The sequence below is a fragment of the Ceratosolen solmsi genome, unplaced genomic scaffold, assembly GCF_000503995.2.
Source record: "Ceratosolen solmsi marchali unplaced genomic scaffold, CerSol_1.0 scaffold57, whole genome shotgun sequence".
Classification (NCBI taxonomy): domain Eukaryota; kingdom Metazoa; phylum Arthropoda; class Insecta; order Hymenoptera; family Agaonidae; genus Ceratosolen; species Ceratosolen solmsi.
Genome location: NW_011948427.1, coordinates 1408625 through 1436242, shown reverse-complemented (window position 1 = coordinate 1436242; position 27618 = coordinate 1408625). Strand labels below are relative to the sequence as shown.

At 22.8% G+C, this 27618-nt stretch overlaps 1 protein-coding gene across 1 annotated transcript; it reads right to left on the bottom strand.

The window, feature by feature from the left end:
* Nucleotides 1–272: 272 nt before the first annotated feature.
* LOC105363404 (neurobeachin-like) lies at nucleotides 273–27103 on the bottom strand. The gene is made up of 16 exons (XM_011501081.1): nucleotides 26990–27103; nucleotides 24545–24647; nucleotides 20951–21066; nucleotides 8706–8818; nucleotides 8429–8569; nucleotides 6542–6661; nucleotides 6306–6458; nucleotides 6079–6151; nucleotides 3874–4058; nucleotides 3489–3666; nucleotides 3324–3404; nucleotides 2965–3132; nucleotides 2064–2327; nucleotides 923–1119; nucleotides 650–801; nucleotides 273–399 (listed from the first exon to the last, which is right to left on the bottom strand). Exons 3-16 carry the CDS (start codon nucleotides 21054–21056, stop codon nucleotides 309–311), a joined length of 2022 nt encoding a protein of 673 aa, XP_011499383.1. The 5' UTR covers nucleotides 21057–21066; nucleotides 24545–24647; nucleotides 26990–27103; the 3' UTR covers nucleotides 273–308.
* Nucleotides 27104–27618: the final 515 nt, after the last annotated feature.

Below are 27618 nucleotides of genomic sequence, written 5' to 3'. Positions count from 1 at the left end.
AACAGTTGTGATATCTTATTTTTGTATATATTTTTTATTATTTGGCCTTATTTGGACTTATATTTCTAGAATATGCAGATTTTGACATGTTGGCATTTTTTCCATTAAAATAAGCTTCTGTCAAGGTTCCCTATTTATTTTTGAGGTACTAATTTACACATGAATAACTACGTATATTGCAATAAAAGTTCTTATTTTTAATTTATGCTTTAAATTGATGAACACTCCTTTTAGTGAATAAAACTTTATCCATTGAAAGTTTTACGTTTTTTGACACTTCTTTTCTTTGTAAACTCAAAGATGAAATTTCAATAACGTTGTTGAAATTCATGATGCCATCGATTGAAGTCAATGTGAAAAATAACTATTGAACCATTCGCAAGACCGGCAAGTAAAAAACTGAAATTAATAATATATAATAATTAGAAATATTAAACTATTTATATAATCGAATATTATTATTTTTTCGTTTTAATATACAATAAAGCCAAATCATTACTTTAAAAGCATTAAACGTCATGAATTTTTTAATTACTTTATTTATGGCAAACATATTAAGATAATTATCAGATAAACAAACAAACAAAAATCATGATATATAATTCTAGTTATAATTGATCAGATATTTACTGAAATATTATATACTTACCGTTGATCATGAGAAAGAGCTAAAGACCGCACGCTACTTTCGCACGTAGGAAATGCATACAAAAGCGCCAAATTAAAGGTGCGCCAGACTTCAACTATCCCTTTGTCACCTCCAGTCATTAAGTACTCGCCATCTCGACTCAATAATAGACACTAAAGTTATTAATTTCATATTATTTACAAATATACATTTTGACATACCGATTGAAATTTTAATATATTAAGTTTATTTATTTGCAAAAATTATATGATTATATTTCCTAAATATCGTTACCTGAAGATTATCATTATGTGATTCATAACGAAGACGTTTTCCATTAATTGTAAAGGCGGCTATATGTCCACGTTCATAATTGGTAACAATAACCCCTTCTCTTGACATGGCAATATTTTCTGGCGATGAAAAACCACTTGGAGGCTCCAAAGATCTCAACAAGTCACCAAATGTTGTATGCACCAAAACCGGTCCACCTAAAAAAATATTAATTTAGCTAATTTTTTTAATGGTATGCATGATGCTATTATAAATTTTCTTATAATATTTGCAAGAAATACATAAAATAAATAATAATAAAAATAAAAAATAATGTATTATATCATTAACCACAATTATAAATTATTAAAAAACTTAATTGTAAATGAATTATAAATTTAGTTGAATGTTTACGTTTAAATTAAAATTTTTTAAAATAAAATTAATAATAAAATTAAAAATTTTAAATAAATTTAAATTAATAGAAATTTATTCATAATACAGTGAGAATATATAATTGATATTATCATATTTAATATTGCCATGATTTTAATATTTTTTTATCATAGTAAAACAATAAAGTATATAATTTTATTTTGATTCATTGAAAACTAATTTAAAATTTGTAAAAATTATTATTAATTTCATCATAAAGATATCAGTACATATCAAGCCATTAATTAATTATAAAATACTGATCCAATTGTAATTAATTTACTAACATTAATCTTGTGTTCAACATTCCGAAATATTATGGGAACGCCAGAGTAATTATTTGTTACTTTTAATGTTCTCAAATATTTCAATACATTTATACTTCATAAATCCTTTACTTACAATGCGAATATACTTTTACATAATGTAACTCTACTATTTGTATATTTTGTAAAAAAACAATGTAGTTTGAAGAATTGTTTGCAACTAATCTTATTATACAAATTTTCAATCAATTTTAAATAGCAATACTTAAAAATATAGATTATAAATTAGAATAATTATATAAAAATTTATACAATTGATAATTACGCAAGTTAATGAAAACTAATATAAAATCTGTCTTTTCGAATTTTGAATATTCAGAAGTATAATAGTAGTATAATGTTTATTATTGTTCAGGCAATCAATAATCATGAATATGATTATAATAAAGAAATATACTTACAAAAAGATCCAGAAACAACGAGACCGAGCTCGGCGGATATAACAACAGCTGTAACGGGCTGTTCGTGTCCGGTGAGCGTAGCCCGAGGTGCGGGCGCTTCACTCTCGCCAACGATCATCTGTGTTCGAGCATTCCAGTGCCAAAGCAAAACAGTACAATCGGCACTGCCAGAAGCAATATAACAATCCGATGTAATATTACACTCGCTTCTCGATAAACATGTCACCACACCATAATGACCAAATACAATTTGAACGATTTTAGCTAAAATATAATGCATACATATCAATTATTGCCTAAATAAATGAATAAAATGTTTTTATAATTGAAAATTGATGATAAATGATAAATAATTGAAATTAGTGACAGTTTATTCATTTTACAAGTAATTTAATCAAAATTGAGGTGACTGTCTGTAGAGATTGACACCTAGTTAATAAAGAATGCAATTTATTAATATATCTCTAAGTTAGAAAATGTTATTGTAAAAAGATAAAAGTTATTTAATATTAGGTAAATTTAAAAATAACAATTTATCAATATATTTCTTTGAAATTTAATAGAATATTGAATGTATTGATAACAATGTATTGATATATTGCATTGAAATTATATATAATGGTTTATTGTTGATGAAATTTTTACATATTATTTTCTATATTTAGAGTAAAAATTATTCATTGTATATATGGGCGTGTATTAATATTAGAAGAATAATAAGGACAAAAAATATTCATTGAAATAAATTGAAATGATATTCGCGTATAATAAAATTTTATACATCTTATACATTAATATTTAATATTTTATATTTTAATGTAATATTAATTTAGTTATTAAATATAAATCATAAAAAAAAGTTATAATACACAGCAAAATCAAATAATTTAGCGTCACTTACCAGTTTCAGTAGAGAAAACACGAAAACTGTTATCCCAAAAACCGCAAGCAATTAAAAATCGGCTATCGACAGTAGTAACAAAGCAATTGCTTCGGATTTTTAATTTTTGACTAAAATTGTCACCGAGATGTCGACGCATTGTAATATTTGAGTTGTTTACTGTTTGAGCTAAACAATAGTAGTTAGTAATTATAATGAAATTCATTATTATAAAAAAAAATTATTTTTGTTTGATTTTAATTAATTTATGATATAAATAATTCCTTAAATAAAATGGTTTCATATTACTTTGTAGATATTAATAAAAATTATGTAAATTTTAAAAATGATTGTTTGAAGTATTTAAAATTTTAACACACATAGAATAGGATCCATTGATAATGGTTGATTCGCAGCTTGTGCTTGCGGTATATCAGCATAACTTGGAGATTGAACCGTTGCTATATAATACAAATGAATAATTAATAAATAATGAAGTTCAAAATAAAATTAATAAATGAAATTGAATTATTACGATTGATTACCTGCATAATTTGTGTTCCATCGATTCACAGCAAATTGTTGGCCAGTTGTAACAGTTACAACAGAAGGTAGAGGTAATTGAGGGTAAGTATTAGCAGAAATGTGGCAAATTGGTGAATTTGATGGAAACTTTAACGTCATACAAATATCATCAGGAATACTTGAAAACATCATTGGAGACTAAAAAACATAATAAACAACTTTAAAACTCTAATATTCAATAAAATAAAATACATATAACTTTAATAAATCAATTATATTATATTATAATGAATTTTATTGGATTAATTTATGTATCGTTTATTCCTAGATAAAAAAAGTTAATAGTATAAATTACACCAATAACTTAAACCAATTTTTTTATTTTAAATGATCATCTATTATTACCAAATGCATAGCAGAGCTTCTTGGTGGATGTGGCTCCATAAGAAGTTGGGAAGGCGTTTGACCAAAATTACGTATCTGATTCTCTATAGCTTCTTTCATTACAGAATCTGTAATCGAATCTAAGTCGACACTGCCCTCATATGTTAGATAGTAAAATACGTTAGTTGCACGTATCGCTTCTGGTCCTAATAATCATAATTATATAAAAATATTGTTTTTAATATGCGTACATGTGTTAATTTGTATATGCATTTAAGATCTTCATTTAATTTGAGAAATTTGAAAGTTTTCAATATTAATTAAGTTACTGTTGTAATAATGTATTACAATAAATACAATAATTTAATTTCATAATGAATAGTATTATGTTGAATAGAATTATGTTAAATATTTAAAAAAATTAATAATAAAATTAATGAATAATATTGTTGAAATATTTTTAAAAATTTATCATATTTGATATAATACTAGAAAAATCTTAATATGACGAGTGAAAAATAATTAAGCATTGAATATTATAGAAACATAAACGTTACGATATAAACATGAAACGCAGATATTAAAATATATTTCCTTAACTAATAAAATACTATTGGATATTTTTAGCTACTTTTTATTTATTCACAGAAAATATTTTTCAATTTTTAATTATTTAATATCATAATAATTTTGTTCCTTAAAAAATGAAATTAAGTATTCGATACTGATCTCCTACGTATAGTTTTATTTGTTTTATTTTTAATAATATTTTGTTTGACAATCAAACTAATCAAATAAAATAATAAAATGAAAAAGTGCATTACGATAGATTTGGTAAATCATTTAATCAAATTATCAACAAATTAATAAAATATCATTCAATTTTAAGGATCAATTTTAATTATAATAAAATAAATAATTTTAATAAAACAAAATGAAACAGGGAATACGTTTTATTACTAGAACAATCAGAAATTATTAAATACTTATTACTCAACGTAAAAGGATAGTTGGTAAAAGTGGTGTTAAGTCATAGAAAATTACATTAAATTAAATTCAATATTAATTATATATAATAATTGTCTATATTTAAAATTAAATACCTTATATTAAAGTAAAAATGAATATGAAGTAAGAATGAATTATGAAAAACAAGCCGTTAAAATGGAAAAAAAATTAGCTTGAAGTTAGATTCCAGACTATATACACTCAGACAGTTAATTAGTTGAATTTTTATCATCATTTTCTTTTTAACTCCATTAAATAACTTTTCCTCTTCTAATTCATTCCAATCGTGATGAAAACAGAATAAATCAATAAATTATGAAATATATGAATAATAAAGAAATTCCCAGTAAACAAAAATAATAAAAAAAAATTATTAAAAAAATACGAAACAAGACATTTTAACTCCAAATAGAGTTGTATATAAAGTCCAAAGAATATTCCGGTAAGTGACTCTATTTCCAGATAGACAGCAGTTGACAGATATAACAGCTCTACGGATTTACCGCTACGCCATTCGTCTTTATACACACTGTCAGTGAAAGAAGAAAAAGGATAAAAAGATAAAATGGAAGAAGATCTGCGAAGTATTGCATTAAGAATGAGTAAAATTGCCACGTCGGGGCTCATATGCCTAATTGGTTTGGATCGACTCTGCATGTACACATACAGTTTTGAAAAGCTAACTTCTTGCATACGTATTTAATATATTCTACATACAAAAAAAGCAAGACATATCTTCGAAGAAGACGAACGGATATAGAGGCGCCGTTTGTAATTAGTATCGCTATAAATTACATTTGACGAGACAAGACCAGTTTTTGCCATAATAAACGTTAAATGTTGAAATTTTGCAAAGATTATTAAATTATTTCATAATATTTGTGTATATTCAGTTGGATTATATTAAAATTAACATTTAAAAGAAATATTTATTTAGTAGAAAAGTTAATTTTTATTTTAAGAAATCATTTTGTTGTTCTACACTTAATACATATTTTATACATAAATAATTAATTATCAATTATAAATAAATAATTATATTTATAATAAAAGATAAATAATTATTAATTAATAATAATATTCGAATATTATTTTGAATAATAAAATTCAAAGTATATGAGATTATACGATTAAACATTTTTATTGAAATAAGTTAAAAAACTAAATACATAATACGAAAAATAAAAAATATAATAATATAGAAATTAAGCCACCAACCTTTTTGTTTATATCCAAAAATAAGATCAATCCATTGATGTAATTGACACGAAACAAATTCAGATTCTAAAGCCTAAAAAAATATAAGGATTTTTAAATATATATACATATATATGTACGGATATAATTTATTAATTTTATTATATTTATTTTTTGTAACATCATTAAATATTATTTCGATAAATTGAACGATAAAATTTTCTTCATTATAAAAACGATTGATGTACCATTCGATTAACACGAATAAATTCTTCAGGTGATGAAGCCCAAGGTGGCAATTGAACATCACCAACAGAACTACCATCCTCCTGTCGTCCAAATCGATAACGATTTGAATTGATTAGCATTTCTGGTAAGAAGAAAAATTCTGGAATCAATTCCTATAAAAAAAAATAATTTTATTCAATAATATATTATTGTAAAATCAAGAGTTTCATTATTAATTAATTTTACAAAAGCTCACTTTGACATCCGAAGTATCACGCTGACAATTTTTCCAAGATAATGCCACAGACGAAAATAATCTATTAGGATGATCAAATTTTCCTCCTTGAAGAGCTAAGAACATCGTCGTCATTGGCTCCTGTAAAAGAAGACATATATATATAAATATATGTATACTGATCAAGTGTCTACTATAAAGCATAAACCTGATAACTTCTTTAATAACATTTTTAAAAATCAATGTTAGTAATTGATAAAAATAATTATTATTATGTAAAAAATAGTGCACTTCGAAATAACAAGATTTGAAATGAATACAATTATTTATTATTAATATTACAAAAATATAATTTAAAATTGTATTAATCATAAAATTAATAAAAATAGTCTATAAAAAATTTCAAATTTGATAGACAATTGAAAAGTACTCGTTATATTTCCTTTATTTAAGTAATAAATTGAAAAGAAATTTATCATACTTATATTTTTTTATATTGTATATTCGCTATATTAAAAAAGTCATTTTAACCATCATAGGTTTTTTAATTAAAAATAATTTTTAATATTTAGTTTATATCTTCATAATTCTTTATTTGTAACATTAATTTTCAAATTAAAATGCAGTTTCAAATGATTTAATTTCATTCAATATATTTTTTATGAAATTTCCTTAACTTTTGTATAAATACATAATTAGTGAATAATAAAAATTTAAGTCAATGAAATAAATTAATAGTCAAATGTATCTATTTATCTATTTTGTACTGTAATATTTATATACATTTTTTTTTAATTTATCAAACGAATAATGTATTAAATACATATATATTATAAATAAAAAGAAAAAAATACGATACAATTAATACCATACATTTATTTGAAAAAATAACGTGGAAAACTAATTACTTCTCTAAAAGTGAAAGATTACCGTGACTTTTAAAATAAAAAAATTGATAAGTTTTGGGTGCGGTAAAGAACGAAAACGAGAATAATTTTTAAACAACTCAAATAAAACTTGTAACCTGTTAGCAAAAGAGTAAGTAAAAGTAGTCTGATCCCGAGAAAACGGACCCGTCAACACTACTCGCAAGCTAAGTCTATTTGAGACGAAACGGAAGTTGGGCATGTCGTAATGGCACGAGCCCAAAGAAAAAAGAAACAAAGTGAGTAAGAGAATAAGCAGATAAAAGAGAGAGAGAGATAGACAGACAGCAGAATAAAATAAAATAAATGGTCGTCTCCTCCCTCTCACGCCCCCAAATTAGTGCAAACGTACAACCTACTAAATACGTCTAGCAGATTTACGGTCGACTTCAACACACAACGATGCTGCTCATTTTGACACGATGTGTCGAAAATCGAAGCAGCTACTGATGTTACTGTTAAAGTAATGATCTTTCACCTACTAAATGCAAATTAAATGACTATTCTATGGCAGAAGATTAAACATAACTTAAATAAAAGGACTAACTAATTTTGTATTATATTATTGTAACTATTTTTTTTAATAAAAAAGTTTTGTTTATTCTAGATAAAATAATAATAATAGTGTGAATACTTCAATAAATTGATGATTTAAAGATAAGCTAACATATAAGTACATCCATTAATGAAATTTGTAATAAATGACCTAATCAAAAACTGTACGCACTTTTTTTATGAAGAATGTATTCATATTTTCATACATAATAAATGTTCTAAGCATTAGATAAAATTATAATTTAGAAAATTCTTAAACGATATAATATTATTTATATTTTGATTGTGTCTAAAAAAATTTTTAATAACGTTGATTGTTTATAGTACTCTTGATGAAATATTAAGGTTGTATAAAATTGCTGAATTCAAAAGTACAATGCACTACTAGGTATGATTTAGTATTTTTAAACAATTTATTACTACTCACCACTCGAATAAGCCAATTTAGAACGAATGCAGCAGTAGAGTAATGCGTTCCAAAATGAAATGGCGCGATACTGTCATGTTCCCAACCCTGGAATCGTTCTTCGAAATAAGCTCTTCTACTTGGATTTAAGGCCCCTATAGGCTGTAAATATATTTGATACTTATATTATAAAAATTTTCTCGTATAAATGCAGTAAAATTATATTTATCTAACCCACTATATAGTGATTATAATACAACATAATCATGCTAACAATTTTTTATATAAATAATATTACCTTTGACAAATCACGATAGTTACTTGGTAAACTCAAATCTAGTTCTTTCGTTTCATAATTGGTTAAAACCCATGGGAATACGGGATACTGATTAAGATCATTGTAAGTTCGTCCTAAACAATAATTATAAATACATAAAATAATGAGTAAAAAGGCAGTTTTATTATTATTATTATTATTAATATTGTTGTTGTTGTTGTTATCATTATTGTTGTTAATATTCTGTAAAATAAAATAAAAACTTTTATAAAATTTAATTTATCTTTGCATAATTCTAATATATTATTTTTAAAATGTTTAAAATTATAGATATTGGACCAAGGCTATTTAATTTCAGACCTAACATTTTTGTATCTAAATCATCAATATCATACTTCAAAACATTTTTTATACTATTTTTGTTAATTTTTATATTATATTTATTAATTTTTATACTATATCTTATCAATACAATTAAATATACTTATATTAAATAGATTGTAATATTCAATTATGAAATGTAATACTCTATATTACTCGGGTCGAATACATTTTTTACTTATTCATTATCATCAAATTTGATTATAAGAATGACAAAATAAAGTAAATACTGTTATATAATAATTTTAATTTTATAAAGGAACTGACCTGAAATTATATTTTGTGTATTAAAATAATTTCAAACTCTTGTAAATTTGGTGTTTATATTGGCATTGATACTAACTTTTGGTAATTTATCGTTATATTTTTAGCTCTAAACATTAAAATCGAATGATTAAAAAATTTGAAATTTTTTTAAATGACTGAATGAAATGAAAACTTGTTATGTAGTATTTAAATTTAACATATATTAGAAACTATTTTGATCAAACAGCTAATGCTGTTTAAAATAAATTCTTTCAATTAGTATTTCATCGATGGTTTAGTAATTTATCTGATCACTATATAATTTTGGGTTCTAATAATTAATCAACTTTTAAATTGAATAAACTTAAAATTAAATAAACTATATATTTATTCATTTAGTGATAATCTATAATTCTCACTCATAATACATTGGCTGAGCCAATAACTATGAATGTAATTATTTTTGCGATAATTTATATTTAAATTTCGTTCAATTTTTTCACTTCTTCAAAAAATGATAAAAATTTTTATTAACAAGATTTTTTATTATGAATCATTAAACCTTTCTGAATGATAAATATATATTGTGTAAACATTTTTAGTACATTTATTTCAATGTACTTATTGCTTTTCATAATATTAAGATTAAAATAAAAGTATTCGATTTAATTTCTAATTAGTTTTAGTATAATTTAATTTTATAACAAATTCTTCGTTATAGAAAACAAAATACATTTCAATTACCTTATATATTTTAAGTATTAGTTTTAAAGATAAATTTTCACAATTATTATTACTTATCTAATATTTAATAAGCTTGAAATTTGCAGGGTATTTTCTTTTCTTATATAAAATTAAATATTAACTTTTCAACGTATTTTGATGCAAAACTTTTGTAGATGAATATACTAAAATAATATTTGAATAAATATTTCTAACTTAAAATAAATTGAAAAATTCTTTTAAATTTTATATTATATTTTATATTGAATATGAGAAATTCCTATAAAATAAATCTATCTTATTCTTAAAATATAATCATTGCGAATAGTAAATTTCTTATATCCAAGAAATTATTCCATCAATTTTTTTCAACTCTCTTGACTATAAATGTAATTAAAGAATCATTTAGTAGAATTAAAAACTGTTGTATTATCGAAAGACTATAAAATATTTTTTTTAATATAAATCCTGCTGACTTTTTAATTTTTAATACAAAATTCTTAATACGCTATTTCGCTAAAGATTATGGTATATAACATGTGTATTATAATATAATAGCAAATTTATTTTGAAATTGTTTATTTAACAAAAATTTAATCAAATTATATACTATATATTGATAATGCATTTGTTTATCGTTATATATTCTAATATTTTTTACAAATCTCACTCAAGCATGAAAGCAACAATGGATTGCTAAATCAAAGGAGCTTAAACAGCTGTAGATGGAAACATTGACTATAAATAATAGATGAGAAACAAATACAAAGAGAGAAAAGAGAGAGTGAATTGAGATGGGCAAGAGTAAAAGGTCGGTTGCGCATCAAAGCGATAATTAATGGTAGTTCTACGGTGAGGGAGAGTTCGGTCAACGAATTCTGACAGCATATTTCTATACATACATGTTTATATGTAGCCATGCAATCATATACAATTCAAATATCCATCACTTGCTTCTCCCCCCTCCCCTCCCCAAATTAGTTTTATTTTTTACGCATTATCTATATTATCCGTATTATATATAAGCTGAATAGACTTTTGTAATTTGAGCATAACCATCTATAAGAATTACATGCTCATTTTCAATTCGATTGTTAATTTTTTTCGTATCAAGGGAGTCGGAGAAAAGTTTGACTTGTTCATACGCATGATTTCACACTAAATAGTAGACATCCAGGAGGAGTATGGAATGGAAGAGTGAGTTAGAATTAGAGAGAGGGAGGGAGAGAGCGAGAGAGAGAGAGAGAGAGAGAGACAGGCAGACAGAATTGTAGATGATCCATGCACAAGAGAATATACGAGGAATTGCTTCTTCCTCACTGTTAATAATTTCTCGCCGCGGTGGTCCTCTCTCTCCTTCTGACACGGCGCAACGCACGGTTTCAATTGGCGCATAAGAAAAAGTAAAAAAGGTTTTGCTTTAAGTTTTCTTAAATGTTTTGATCTTATTAACTAAGTGTCAGATTTTTTAAATTTAAGAATTAATTGGGCAAATACCTGCCTTTTTAGCGATGTACTTACTTTCTCTTCACTTATTTTGCAACTTATAATATTTTCCACTTATAATATTCAACTAATATGAGACAAAGAATATAATTATATGTTTTTATTAAATTTGGAATTAATTTATACATATTTGAAGTGTTAAACAGATCTTTGGATAGTGTACCGAAATTTAATTTACATTTAAAATGTTTTCATTTAAATACATTCCATATACAAATTATAAATATAGAATATCTGATATATACATAAACTGAAAAATAAATATAAGTAAATAAAATATAAAGATTAAGGCTATATATTTAGAAATCAGTATTCGAAATTTTCTCAAGCTTGCATATCCGAGCATGGAAAGCTGAACGCCCAGATTATTTGGTGGAGGACAGGCGATGACCGCGAGTGTGTATCTTAAGTAAAATGGAACCAGTATCCATGTTTGTTGCGGATACGACGTCATGAGAGCTTTATCTTTTACTATCACGCATAAGGTTCCGAATAATAATTCACCGGCGTTGATACGATCGAAGATGAATACAAGGACCTGTTGGCAGCTGCGTCTGCTGCACATTATGAGATTTGCGACCACGCGCGCACGAGAAAGGATCCGCGAGAGAAGGATGAGGTGCCGAGTTCGCTTGTTGTCCGCGGAACCTTTTTTCGAAGAACGCATATATGTCCTCTATTGAAAATCTCGAATCATTTCGGACTCTTGGTAAACTTCTAGATTTTATCAACAGCCATATTTAAGTATATACTTAGTTTGGCTTACACATTCATAACAACAGAATCGACGATTGAAAACTTATCGATATTATATATATATACATATATTAAAATATGAATAATCAGTTGGTGTAGTGAAAATTTTCATAAAAATATTCATTTATTTACATTAGATCATCTGTAAAAAATGTTTTAAATATTTAATCTCATAACAAACAAAAATAATTCAATATTGTAAAATATATATACATATAATAAAATATATAAAATATCTAATATTGTAATTAAATTAATTGAAAATATTTAGAAATTTGAAATAATTGAAATAGACTGGAAAAATAATTTTACTCTTTTATAGTTTGCCGGATTACATCAATTAAGTAATTAATAATGCAATCAATGAAAAAAGGAATATATTCTTTAAATAAAATCTTATTTAAAAATATTTTTTATAGAATCATTTGTCATTTATATTTTATAGAGTCAGTTGTCGAAAATTCGTAATATCTTTTATAATTAATGTAATGTTTTTAATTCAAAATATTGAATGTAATACGCAATACTTTAAAATTATGACATATATTCCATAGTACTGAATTTAATGAATTTAAGATTAAAATTAATGTGCTATTATGTCTCATAAACATAAAAAATTATAATTATATTAAAATACTCTAGTACTGTAAATATTGATTTTTAAAATAAAAATAAATTTAGAATTAATTTATATTCTTGTAATAGAAAAACACGTTTATTATTTATATAGACAATATTAGGAAAAAAATACAAGTTACATATCAAAATAGCAATACTAAAATAAATGAATAATTAATAAATTTTATAAAAATAACTTATATTTAATATTTACATAATAAAATAGCATTTGCATCATAAATCAACTTATCTGAATAATTCTAAATCTATTTTAAAAGATCGTAACAATTAATAATTGATAATTAATTAATCTTTACTTTAAGTCATACATAACTATCAATTTCTTTGAAAAATTTCTGTTGCTTCATTACCTATGGAATTGATCGAGTAAAAAAATTTTAATGAAACACTAATATAATGTGTTAAATAATGACTTGGCAATTATTATATGAATTCAATTATTGGTATATTTATGTTTTAAATAAAAATATAATGGCTATTCTTTTTAATATTTAAAGTGTAGTGCTTGGAAAGCTAGAAGCACTATTATAATTCTTACGTTATCATACTTCTATCTTTCAATATTATATATATAAAAGATATTATATATATTTATAATCATAGATAATATTGACTGTCTAAATTTAAATAAAAAAGTATAAAAATTATTCTAATAAGGAAATCGAAAAATATTCTAAATATAATGTCAGAAATTATGTTTACAAATCTATTCTTTGTTCGTAAAATAACAATTTTTGTATTATCTAAATCAAAACACCAAGAAAAAGTTACTATGCAATAAAGTTTCTAAGTATTGGTGAATATCATTGTAAATATAAGAACACAATAATTTAAAATTTTTGAAATAACTCATACATTAAAACATTTATTAAAATGATACAACAAAATTATAATAGTGATATTAATGACATTTTATTGTATATATTTTATTTTTGTTTAATGATACTTATTATTTTTTTAAAATTACAATGAAAAAATTTTATTACGAAGCAAATTTAAAAAAAGATATTTAGTAAAATTGCAACATTTGTGTATATATAACTACGTATTATTGTTAAATATATCGTTGAATCAATTGTATAGTTAATATAAGATAAAAACATAAAATTAATTATTTCAAAATATATATTGAATCTCTCTAAATTTATAAATGATAATTGATTTAATAATTACTTTCATCAACTGTGTTACGAAAAAGGAATTACTATGAATTCGTATTTCATATAAGGATTATAGGAAAATATGTCAAATTAAAAGAATTTGTAATAGAAAAAAAAAAACAAAAAATCATAAGTAGTCTGACGTATTTTTAAATTTATTTTATGCTTTTAGTCTTTTAAAAATTTTTTATCAATCACGTTTGCATGTGATGTTCTAAGAGAGAATTAAGATACTATAAAGATAATTACTTTTTCACTGCAAGATAATTCTTCTAGTATACATTGGCAAAAACATAAATTAAAGAAAAAATTAAGAATAGCGTTATAATGATTGTAAAATAATGTCGATACAGTAAATAAAAATGATAAACTATTAAATAAATCTCTAGATTATCAAAACTATTTATTTTTATTTATTTTTCACCGTTTTTATTTAAACTAACATTAAAATGTTTAATGTACAAAATATGTGTAATATTTAACTGTATTAGTTTTAAAAGTCAAATTAATTAATTAAAATATTATAAAGTAAATGAATTATTAATACATTAATAATACATAAAGTAAATATTATAAAGTAAGAGAATTCACAAATTATTATAATAAAGTCATAACATAGTAATACCTATTACTTAAAAAATCACTGTATAGAATACATCTATTGTTATTATTCACGAACACGTAAATCGTTTCATCAACAAGAAGAAAAAAGATAATAAGAGTAAGAATGACAAGAAGAAAAAGAAAGAATGAGATACAGAATAAAGGGAAGAAAGAAAGAAACATGTATACCATGCACATTATCTTGGTAGCTCTTCATTCTGGCGCTGTGGCAGAGCAAAGCTCGACAAGGCAGCTGTGGTGGCTATCATTTTACATAGGATTTACCGTCATTAATTTTTAATAAAACGATACTGCGAGGCAAATATAAATTGTATGCTTATATTCATCTTTAAATTAAGGGGAGATTTAGCAAACGGCTCTATAGTTTCTTTACTCTCAATGTCTACATAAACGAAAATTGCTGTAAAATAGTTGCGAAAATAGCAAAGATCATTAAATTAAATGAACGATTAAATAAAAACGTTTAAATCCGAAGGAAAAATATTATATGAGAAATAATAAAATTTATTTATAATAGAAGTATTCATTATTCAATATTATATATAAATATTATGAGGTTTACATTTTTATAAAGAAAACTCGGATTTCCGTAATTTTTTCGAAATACGCATTTAAATTATATTACATTTAAATACATTTTGTAACAATATCATTTACAAGTATGCATTAATTTTATATGAATTAAAATTATTTTTTTATTATATTATTTATATTTATTTATCTTTAAATGAATTAATATTGATCTCCAAAATTTGTATTTTATATTTTATTATATATCAAACTTTAGTCAAATTGTCTTAAAGTAATGACAGATCATAATGCAACATACTAGATATATTTAAAAAAATAGATAGGGATATTTGATACTCTTTAATGATATTATATGCCTAATGAGCAGTCAGTTTAACACTGTTAACCTTTAAAATTGATAGTAAATTTAATGTTATATTTTCTTATTAAATGTATAAAAATTGACAGATACAAATTATAATTTATAAAAAATAATTGTAAGTCAAATTGTAAATATATGTACAATTATTTTTAAATATAATTATTAACAATGCTTTTTGATAAATTAAAAAAAAAAAACAAAAAATATACCAAATACTTATTATGACTATATTATATTATAAATCAGTCATTCTCTTAATAGTTTAGAATTATTACGATTTTATTATTTTACAGTTAGATAATGTACTTTGAACTTTTATATCAAGTGCAATTGTCATTTTTACACTTAAGTGTATGTGCGGTAAAAGCAAATATTTTTATTAATATTTATTGTGGAAATTAATGAATAATATTAAAGTAACACGGTTATTAATTTTCGTAATATTTTCGATTTTTTAAACGAAGTTCAACTATTCTTATTTTACTTTATTTCATTGTAGAATTAATAAAACATAAAAAATTAATATTAGAACTATCCAGATTTAATATATAGTGAAGAATATCCATCAATATTATATATTTAAAATAAAATTTCACCAATAATTCTGAAATATTTTCCCCCTGTTATTTATTTGACTAAATCTAATATAATGTAAAAATGAAATATATACTAAATATATGGAACGTATATGTATTTATTTATATATATATATATATATATATATATATATATTGTATAATTTTATGGTACTGTGCGCATAAATATACTAAATTATAATTATATGTGTGTAAACACTTGAAGAATATAGGTATGTTAGTTATAAGTTTTTCTTGTTACAATAAAGATATCAATGAAAAGGCACACGCTATATAAATATTAAATTCTCATTAAATAGTTTATGTTTATATAGGACATAAATTATTTGGAATAGATGTATTTAATAATATGTATGAATATAAATATTCATACATTATAATAATGAATAATAATTAAAAAATCATAGAAAATATACATAATGAATTGTTTACAAAACTTAATTGTTATAAACTTAACTTTAAAAAACTAATAATTTTGAAATTACGATAAACACACGTTGAAACTGTTAAAGTTTCAATAAATAGAAGATACTAATTACGAATAAAAAGATGTATACAGTGTTTTATACTTGACCAAAAAAAATAAGAAATAAGAGTAAAAATATTTAAATACATCATATTGAATTGAAAGTTAGAACTGAGAACAAAATTGAGTTTCAAAAAAGATTGAAAAAATATTAGACCGGTTAGTCCTGCGGTTAGTTCATCCTTTTCTTCCATGATTCGCAGGTTCATGAATGTTGGCGTACAGCGTCTTGTTGCTTTGCTCATTTAGATGAATGTCAGTATATTTGGCAAACCCGAGCTCATCTGCGAATTGCTTGCTGTACACTATTTATTTCAGCAATTAATATATAACGCTCATAAATAAAATAAATGCCGGACTACAGTGTAGATATATGACTACACAACATCGTAGCCCCATACTGAAATTTATGTAATTACACATCTCCTTTCAATTGCCTCATTAACGTCTTTTACGCAAGTGCTTCGTAAGTTGTCAGGAAATCAGAACTTATGTATTTGCTCTTATATTTTTACCCTCTTTTATGTTTAATGATCCCATTGTCCCTATACTACTTCATTACATTTTTAATCTTTGAACGTATATTAAAAATATTCATTATTTTAAACTTTAGTATGGGTATCCTCTGTGTATAAAATAAGTACAGAAATATATAATCAAAAATGCAAATTAGTTAAAGTATAAAATATTACAGAAACATATTAAAGATATATTTGTCTGATGTTTTTACTTATTTATCGAAGTTTCAAAATATTTATTAAACGCTTTTTAAAACAATATAGAATAAACACTCAAAACATTCAAACTACGAATAATAATAGAAATCATACTATTAATATTTATTTTGAAATTGATATAAATTTAAATATTTGAGATATACTATTCAAACAGAAATTAAAGCATAAGAATTTACAAATATATAATTAAAAATCAACCGCCCTTTTCAAAATAATTTTTAATTTTTTAGTTCGCAACTTATAAATTTTCATAATAATGTAGTATAATTATATATGAGAAATAAATTTTTGTAAAAACAATTATTATTGTTATTAAATGTTTATGTTATATATATATATATATATATATATATTATTTATTAAGTGTGTACATACGAATTGATAACGATAATCTATGTTACTGCACTGTAATTTATTATATTTGTTGACAAATTCTGTGACGAAAATCGAGTATATTATTTTATTTCGATTGATTTTACTTTACTCAATTAGTCAATTTATGAGCCTCATAACGAATCATAAACTTATTTGTATACTGGTTGATTAAAATATATTAAAATATAATATAAAATATTTAGAACCATGATTTGCTTAAATTTTATATTTAAATATTATATTTATTACAATAATGTTTTTCATTTCTATAATTAATATTATCATTATGTACGAATACACTGTTGTGTTAAAACTATCTTTATTGATTATTATAAATTAGTTTTTATTACCTGCATACTTATTATGGGCTTAATTTTCAGATATTTAAATTTTTTGTCAATCACATCAACAAATATAGAGGAATATTTATAAAAAATAAATATGTAAATTCTAAACAACTTTGTTTAAACAAAGTCGTGAGTTTTTAAAAATAATTTAAGTAACACAAAGTAATTAAAAGTTAGTTTAAAAAATTTTGTTAGTTCTTTGTTTAAGTCATTCAGTGTAAAATTAAAACTTTAAAGCGTCAATTTGTAAATCTAGCTTAATAGAATACCCTCGGATATATTAATTAACAAAATCTAATTTTCTGCTTTCTAATTTCCCATTAGCGTTATTATGTTTTTATGAAATGGAATCTTAGAAGAGTAAAACATAAACATTACATTGGACAACATTAGCAACATTAGAAAGTGCAATATCGAAGAATTATTGTTTATAAAAGGTATGAAATTTTTATTGAACAAATATTTCTAAAAGTACAAATTTAATATTTCTAATATAATCATCTTAACATATATTAAATAAAATTTTTAGTATCTTGTTAATTAATTAATTAATTAAAATACAATGTAATGAATAATATTTATGTTATTAATTTTGTTTATAATCTTTATTTATTAAAATGTAAATTTTGAAAACATTTGAAAATCTTTTTAAGTACTAAAATATGAAGTTAAATCATAGTAGTATATTTTTAAATACTTTATTCTATAGTCATTTTTATAATAATTTTTAAAACTTACGATATTGATGTAAAAGTAAATAGATAAGAAAATTAATTGAAGTTTTCATTGACATAAAAGAGTAAAAATTATATATAGCATTGTAATTCTGTTTCAAAATGAAGTTCAAGTACTATAAATATAGTTTTCATTCAATGTTATTTAATTTATTTTTAAATTATTGCAAAAATTAAAACATATTAAAATCTGTTTGATAATAATAAAACATATTAAATAAAAAAAACCATATAAAATACAATTACAAATTAATATATTAAGCAGCTGGATATTCATATATAAACATGAATTTATCGATTATTCTACAAAATGTACACATTACCATATTAAATTTATGAAAACTATAATTATTATTTTGGAATTCAAGATAAATTAATGATTTATCTTGCATTTGATTTTAAATTTAGTCATTTTTCATAATCATAATATTAGTAACATTTCCATCGTCTGATAATGTAACACAATAAGGGTAATTAGACAGTCTGATTGGACCTCTTACCATTCGTTTCTCATCTATTTTTCTCCCTATTTTTTCCATTTATACTATTTGATGAGTTCTCAAGAAAAAAGAACTATACTGAAAATACTTCATTACGTATAAAAGAGGAACGAAAGTAGAAGCTCTCGTATTAGAGCGAATATTGGAGAGACAAAGAAGTCGAGGAATGAACGTAAGGGGATGAGACATACGGGATAGAAGATTACTGGCAGAGCGGATTGAGAATAGATCCAGTCGGGTTATATACTACGGATTACTAGGGGTCGATTCTACATCAAGCAACGGTTAAGATACGAGAGTAAGAGCACTGTCTGATTGAGAACATCCCTAATGCGTCATGACAGACTCCATCCGCGCGTGCACCATACTGCACATCATTACAAAAAGCCCAATGTCGCCTCCCGCATTATTTTCAACGTGAAACGAGATGTGCTTATGTATATATATATATATTTAGTACAATAGTTTTAAATATTAAGCCTAATCTCTTTTGTTTTTTAATAGTTAATTTTTTGTTATTGCTAATAGATAATTGTTGATTAAAATATAATATTAACCTATTTGCCAAAAAAAATGTTTAATTTAATATAAGAACTATATGACGTTCGATTTACATTCGGCTTATTTAATGGTAATTATATTTCCATTATCCAAACTTTAGTTAAATTTTATTTAATCAAATATCTTTCTTTGATTGTTCGATCTTTCTTTGATTTCTTTGATTCTTTAGCATTTTCTTGATTTATTAAAAACTTTTTTGAAATTCTTATATATACATTTTATAAATAAAAACTAAATTCCGAAAATATAGTACCTTACATAATTTTTAATCCATTATGAATATTAAACTACAGGAGTAAATTATTTTTTATACTTACACAACCATTAAAAGCTATTGATATTCTACTCTCGTAATTAAATTATTTGTAGTATATATATATAAATGATTATACAACTCTGTTTCTTAATATCCTTAAAAATCCATACAAAATTATTTCGTTAAATTAATATTTTTTATAACTATACTGTGTTCTTGAAATAATATTTATTATTTTAATATATTGTATAGTATTTAATGATATTTAATAATACTTTTTATAAAATAGATATATTTTGTTACTAGATTATTAGAAAATATTTAAAAATTTATCTTACAAAGATCTTATTTAATACATACAATGAATGCTTACAATTAAAAAATGATACCAATATTTACTACAGATTTATCAAAAATAATTAAATTTTTTTATTTTTACAAATAGATTTGAATTTATAAATCCATAAAATATAAAAACCTAACTGTTATTATATATTGTAATAATTGCTTAATAATTTATTATAAATTATATTTTAATTTAATCAAAATCGATGGTTTTAAACGTCACTTATATTTAAATACTGCAATTAATTAATGCACATTAGTGTAGATTAATTAAAATTATAAGAGATTTATTGAATTAGCTTATAAATATTATGAATATTGAAAATGTGAGTTATAATAATGTAAATATATTAAAATCTTACCGGCGATTGTATTCAGGAACATAATATATTCGAAATTGTTGATCTCTCGACGCTGCCATTTTTGCGTCATATTTGAATTTCTCATCAATTGGCGAGGTGACATCATAGATGCTCGTCTATAAATGTATTATTGATAAATATTTATAAACATATTTATAAATGTATTATATATAAATTGAAGTTCTTTTTAGAAATTGAAAAAATTAATTTTAGGAAAAATATTTTTGCTTTATCAAGTGAATTTAAAAATGTAATTATTTATTATTTATGCAAAATAATATTTGAATTAAAATTAAAATTATCCTTTCTTAAAAAAAATGTATGTGTGTGTGTGTATGTGGGCGCGCGCGTATGTGTATGTATTTCCATATTATATATGAATAAAAATATTATTACTTTAATATAATGTAAAAATTATATTTTGTATATAAAATAATTGCAGAAATTTTTACATTTCTGATATATTTAATTTCTTATGCAATAAGAAATCCTTATACTTCAAATACAAAATTTCACAATAAAATAATATTTATTTATAAAAGTGATTTATTGTACAATTTTAAATTTTCATTTTAATTTAATTTAAATTTTTTAAAAATTTTATTTTTAATTAATTGTTCATTTTAAATCTATTCTTAAAATAATTTTTATTCATTACTTTTTTATATATAAAAACATTTATATATAATTGTTATAACGTACAATAATATTTTCATAGCATTTAACTATATAAATAAAAATGAAGTAAATTTTAACAAACAAAAAATTAAGCATCTCTATAGTACAATAATTACGATTATGGTAATACCTGTTGTTTTAAATTACAGCTCTTTAAATGCTTCATGATATCATTAAATTTTCACGCGAGACTGTTCTTAAATTAATATTAATATGAATATTAATAAATTAGTTATCTATAAAGAAGACGATTTATTTAATTTTATTGTATAATCAATTTTCATAATGTTTCCTCTGTCTTTTCTGTCTTGAAAAATGTATCGATAAAAAAGAAATTATTTTATTTTTATGTACCTGTATACTTATTTATAGCTATAGCTTAATAAAATTTTTTATTACATTATATTACATTATATCGTACTATAATGACAAAATTTGATTTTTTGTATTACATTGCTTACTTGCGAAAATGAAAAAGTATTATCTATCTATATGATTATTAAAATAATTATCTATTTATCTAATTATCTAATTAATAATTGTCAATTTTTCTAATTTATAAAGTCAAATATCTATTAATATAATTATTTCTCTTTAATCGAGAAAACGGGTCTTTAAATTAATCGTTAAATTACGATTGATTAAATCGCAATTGATTAAACACACTTACATAATTTGATACTTATTTTCCTGATTCAATTATTAAAAAAAAGCATTTGAGAAAAGGGAGGAAGAGAGCTTCAACGCCATAAATTTTCGCGTTATGGGTTTATGAACTTTGAGCAAATAAAATTTTCGATTTAGAATTTATAAGTGCGTCTTTTAATGGCGACATATATAATTCATATAAAAACAAACGAAATATGTGTATTTACATTATTTTATAAAGATGTATAACAAATATGCACTAATTGTTTCGGAATTATCCATTCTCATAACAGTATGTCAGCTATGTTTCGTAGATCTGTAGATTTCAATAGGCTTATGACGAATTTCATGTAGTGTCAATAACCTGATTAAGAAACTGTGATATATTTAACATTCTTTCTAGCTTTAATAGCTTATTTTCACTAGGTAAATTTTATATATATATATATTATTTTTATAATTCGCTTTACGAGTTAAATTTAAAAGTAATATATATATATATATATATATATATATATTGACAAATCACATTTTAGAGTAAAGTGTTTATTCTAATTAGATAGAACCAATTTGTTTTTTGTAATGTATATAGTTTTTATATTTAATTTATAAAATACAAAATTTTATTAAAAATGATTTAAAATAATTAATAAAAGTGAAAGTTGTGAATACTTAAATAAAAATGTACTGTTTTATAAAAATATATTAAGACAAGTAATTCGAAGGATTTTTGAATTATTATATATTTTTTTATAATTCGTTTATAGAAATCTCAAGTATAAAGCTATAAATATATAAAAATATGCTTATTAAAATCTAACTATGGTATAAATTATATATTCAGTATCAATCAAAATTCTTTGTGAAAAAATATTATAATAAAACTATGAGACTTTCGTCATAGAATTTAAAATACACCAAGACAAAAAGTCAAACATAAAATCACCCCTTCCAAGAAAAAACAAATGAAAAAAATAATATTTTATTATTTTCGTCGGTTAGGAATCTCCCTGCGACGAGAGATGTCGAGCTTGGCGGTCGCATATTTATGGTCGTCGTATCTTTCGCGAACTTTCTCTTGCTCGTTTGCTCTCTTTCTCTCTCTCTCTCTCTCTCTCTCTCCCCCTCTTTCTCTATCTGTGTTTGCCTCTATCTTTATCTTGTTCACTCTCTTTCTCTCCCTCATCACGTGCATTTAATGGATGGTCTAAAGGAGTAACGCGAAATCGCAGGGCGTCTGTTCTTGCCGCTTCTCCTCAGAATATTTCTTGAGAAGTAGGAAAGGATGGAACAGAAAGAAGAGAGAGATAAAAAGGGGGAGAGAGAACCAAGAAGGGGTGGAAGAAAATGAATATAAGAAAGATCTAAAGTAGATAAAAGTTGACGAACGATGTGAGGAGGGGCAAAAGAAAATCAAAAACTGTGCATGTTTATTACTTATATATGCTTTTCATGAAGATTCAAATAATATTAATAAAGATAAGGAATTTATATATGCTTCTCTACCAAAAATGTACAAAATTTGTTTTTTCTTATTTCTTCTTTTATCTATCTATAAAAATATTAATATATGTTATTTATGCATTGTTTAATGAAATTAAGGCAATTATCACTAAATGTAAATAAATGTAAAATATATAAGCATAACTTTCATTAAAAAAAAAAAGATTTATATACATAATACATCTGTAAGATTGTCTATTTTATGACATTTGATTGAAATTATCGAAAATATAAAAATATAAATTACGATCATTATCGTACTCAACATTAATGATAGATTTTTATGTAAAAAATTCTGGCATTCAATTTAATTAAACAACTATATATAACCATATAAATATAGATATACAGTATATTAATTAAAAATTGTTTATGAGCAATGAGTATTATTCCATATTATTAATATTTCTAAATGTAAATATATTTTTATTAATATTCAAATGTTATGAATAATAATATTGGAACTAAAACTAATCTAAGAAAAATTTTAAATAAAATTTGGCAAAAAGGTTCATTTTGCAGGCGGTAAGTAAGAATAGAGATAAGAATCAGCTAGAGCGGAATAGTAAGAAGAAAGCATACGATTATGTCTGTCCAACCAGTGGAAAGGGACAAAGAGAACAGGGCAGTGTTGGAATGTATGGAGCACGTTTCCCTTTGAATTTTTAAAAGTAGACCGGATTCACGAGCCAAGGGTTTCTGCGTTAGTAAGGCAATCGCAGTCACCTTAGTTCAGCGAATGTAAATTCTCCTTGGCGGACCTACCTTGTCTGTGGGATTCCGTATTTGATGCCGACGCCGACTCGCGGTAATGCCTTGATCACCTTCTTCACCGTTGGCTGATCCGGAAAGACGAAGAAGATCGACGCTTAAAAATAAAAAAGCAGCTAATAAAATTAGACATTTAAACTAATGAGTGTACGAGATACCATAATTTTAGTTCTTTAAAAAATAATAATAAAGTAAACAGTATAATTGTATTCTTTTCAATTTTACAAATATCTTTTAAATGTAAATTTTTCTAAAGAAAAATTAAAGACATACGTTATTTAATTAAGGGACAATCAAAATATTTATGTAGGAATAATGATCGATCATAGCTAAAAATAAAAAACAATGTATATTATGTATATTAGAAGATGGCTATGTACCGTATTTATTATTTATTATTAAAAAAATTCTAATATTCACTTCAATTTATTAAAAATTGCAAGCAATTAAACAAACTTAATCAAGTTTAATTTTTAGTTAAAAATTATTATTATCTATTCGTATGAATAACATATTTAAGCAAATTTATTTGAAAAAAAATTTACTTTTAAATATAAAAAATATTTACAAATATAAAATTTCATAATGAAAAATCATTATACAAATCCTACCAATAATTCAAATTTATACTTTAAATCCAATAATACCAAACACTTCAGTTATAAAAAAAAATATCTTTATAAGTATAAATTACAAAATCAAATATTTTGAATATTATATATACATATATATATATTAAATTATGGCTGCATAAATGTTACACTTATTTATTTTATAAAATTATAATGTTATAATTACTTTTGACAAATTAAAATTAAAATTAAAATTAAAATTTAAAATTATTTTATCACTATAATGATAATATAATTATAAAATATTATATTTTATTCTTAGAATAAGTAAGGTGACAAGTTTCATACCATCATCAATTTAATTAAATTTTTTTTATTAATAAAATTATATTGACATAAAAACCAAAATAGTTCTTTTGATTATTAAATGATTATTTAATTTTTTTAAATATATTTGTTTTAGAAATAAATGTATAAGCAATACTATTTAAATATAACAAACTGCATTAGAGACAGCAATTTTTTTTACAAAATTGAAGCACTAGTCGATTGCATGTGCAAAAGCAGTTTATGATAACTTCCCCCCATAAAATTAAATTTTAATTCAAGTGTTCGATCTGATCCATTCATTTCGAGTGATATTCATCAAACCATAATAAAACATCAAAAAAGAACTAAATTATAAATGGTAAAATATATATTTTTATTTACTAAATCTTGAGAAAAATTACATTATATAAACAATGATTTTTTAAATTTTAGTAGTATAAAATAAAATATTACAGATTGTATAATAGAATAAATTGAGATCCCTTGATGATATCCACGCGTCGTGAAACTGTCGCTAACTCGAAATCTTACACATGCTTATATGAGCCTACACAACCCGCATGCACACACGCGCACCAGCTACACAACAAACAAACAAACAAACAATATTTGAAGTTATTGCATAGCCAAATAGATTAGAATCTTTAAAATCAACTGAAATTTACGAGTCGATCAGGTATATACCTAATTTACATGGAAGGAAGTTGAAACTACACTTGAAACATCTTTTGTAGGTAATTCATGGCTTTAATTTAGTCATCATAAAATTATCTTTAATCGATTTTCATTATGACGTAGCAACTTTTAACAGATATTAAATGCAAAATATTAATTTTATTAAAAAAAAATATTGTATAAAAAAAAACATAGTATACTAAATGTTTAATGTAACTTAAAAATATTTATAATTTTTCATGTATTCCACATTAAATATATGAATTTTAAGATATTAATTATATTTATTATTTATTCGATTGCAACAAATAAATAGCAATTATCTGTTCTTATTTAAGTTGTACTATTAATTATAATAGAATAATATTATGCAATAATTATAGTAAGTATTTAACAATGTCTAAGACATTTTTATCTGAATTCTCCATTCAAAATAATATGACTTTTCACTAAATAATTAATTCGCAAAATAAAAACGAAATTTGTTTATAGCTTTAACTATTATTAAAGGTTAAATTTGTTTGAAATAATTAAATATTTTTAATCATTCGTATTAAATTAAAACATTATAGAAATATGGAATTATAATCATTTCTAAATTAAAGTGAATATTTATGGAATCCTCAGAATAACCGATTGCATGTTATACAAATACTTATCGTTAAAAAAATAATAACGAAGATACACAATTTAATTATAAGCTTTGGGTTTTGTAAGACGATTTAAAACAAGATTTAAAACAAGATAATGTTTTCGGATTGCTAAGAAATTTTTTAAAACAAGTTTTTAAAATTCTATAACTCTTATTTATTTCAATTATTTTATTATTTCTGTAAAAAATACAAATTTTAATAATACTTACTTCGACTTGCTAAAAAAATTTCGATTGCAATATTCTGCAACAAATATCGGCGTGAAAAAATTGCTCGAATTTCCGAAAAATACCATTTTCCGTGCAGATGATCGCAATACTTTAAAATCTGAAATCAAAGTAAAAATCTTTTGAATACTGTTTACATAAGAATTGAAAATTTATGCACATAAAGATAATGAAATATATATACAATATATATACAATATGTTATATACATATATAATATATATAATATTATATATAATATATATATAATATATATATAATATACAATATATTTTAATTATTTAAATAATTATCTTTTTAAATACACTAGTTCTATTTACCAAATTATTAAAAATTTCTAAAAAAGTTTAAATGTCTAATCTTATAATTTATCATTTAAATTATACAATTTGTAAAAAATATTATATAAAATAAAGAACATTTTAAAAAATTCTATTTTATTCCATTAAAAAATATTTTTTATTATATAGTTTTAATCGATAACCTTTATGTAATCAATCTTATTTTATTGAAAATATCACCAATCCAAGGAAAATTTTCAAATGATACATGACTAAATATTCGAATGTTCCTAGATATTTATAATTACATTAGTATTTTTTCCTTAAATT

Bases quoted from the DNA above. Each gene is read 5' to 3' on its own strand.
- LOC105363404 (XM_011501081.1), bottom strand. From the start codon at position 21,056: ATGATGTCACCTCGCCAATTGATGAGAAATTCAAATATGACGCAAAAA. The intron at 6,662-8,428 runs GTGAGTAGTAAT...CTTCTTTTACAG, and splicing joins TAAATTGGCTTATTCGAGTG to GAGCCAATGACGACGATGTT. The intron at 4,059-6,078 runs GTTGGTGGCTTA...TATGATTATTAG, and splicing joins TTTTGGATATAAACAAAAAG to GACCAGAAGCGATACGTGCA.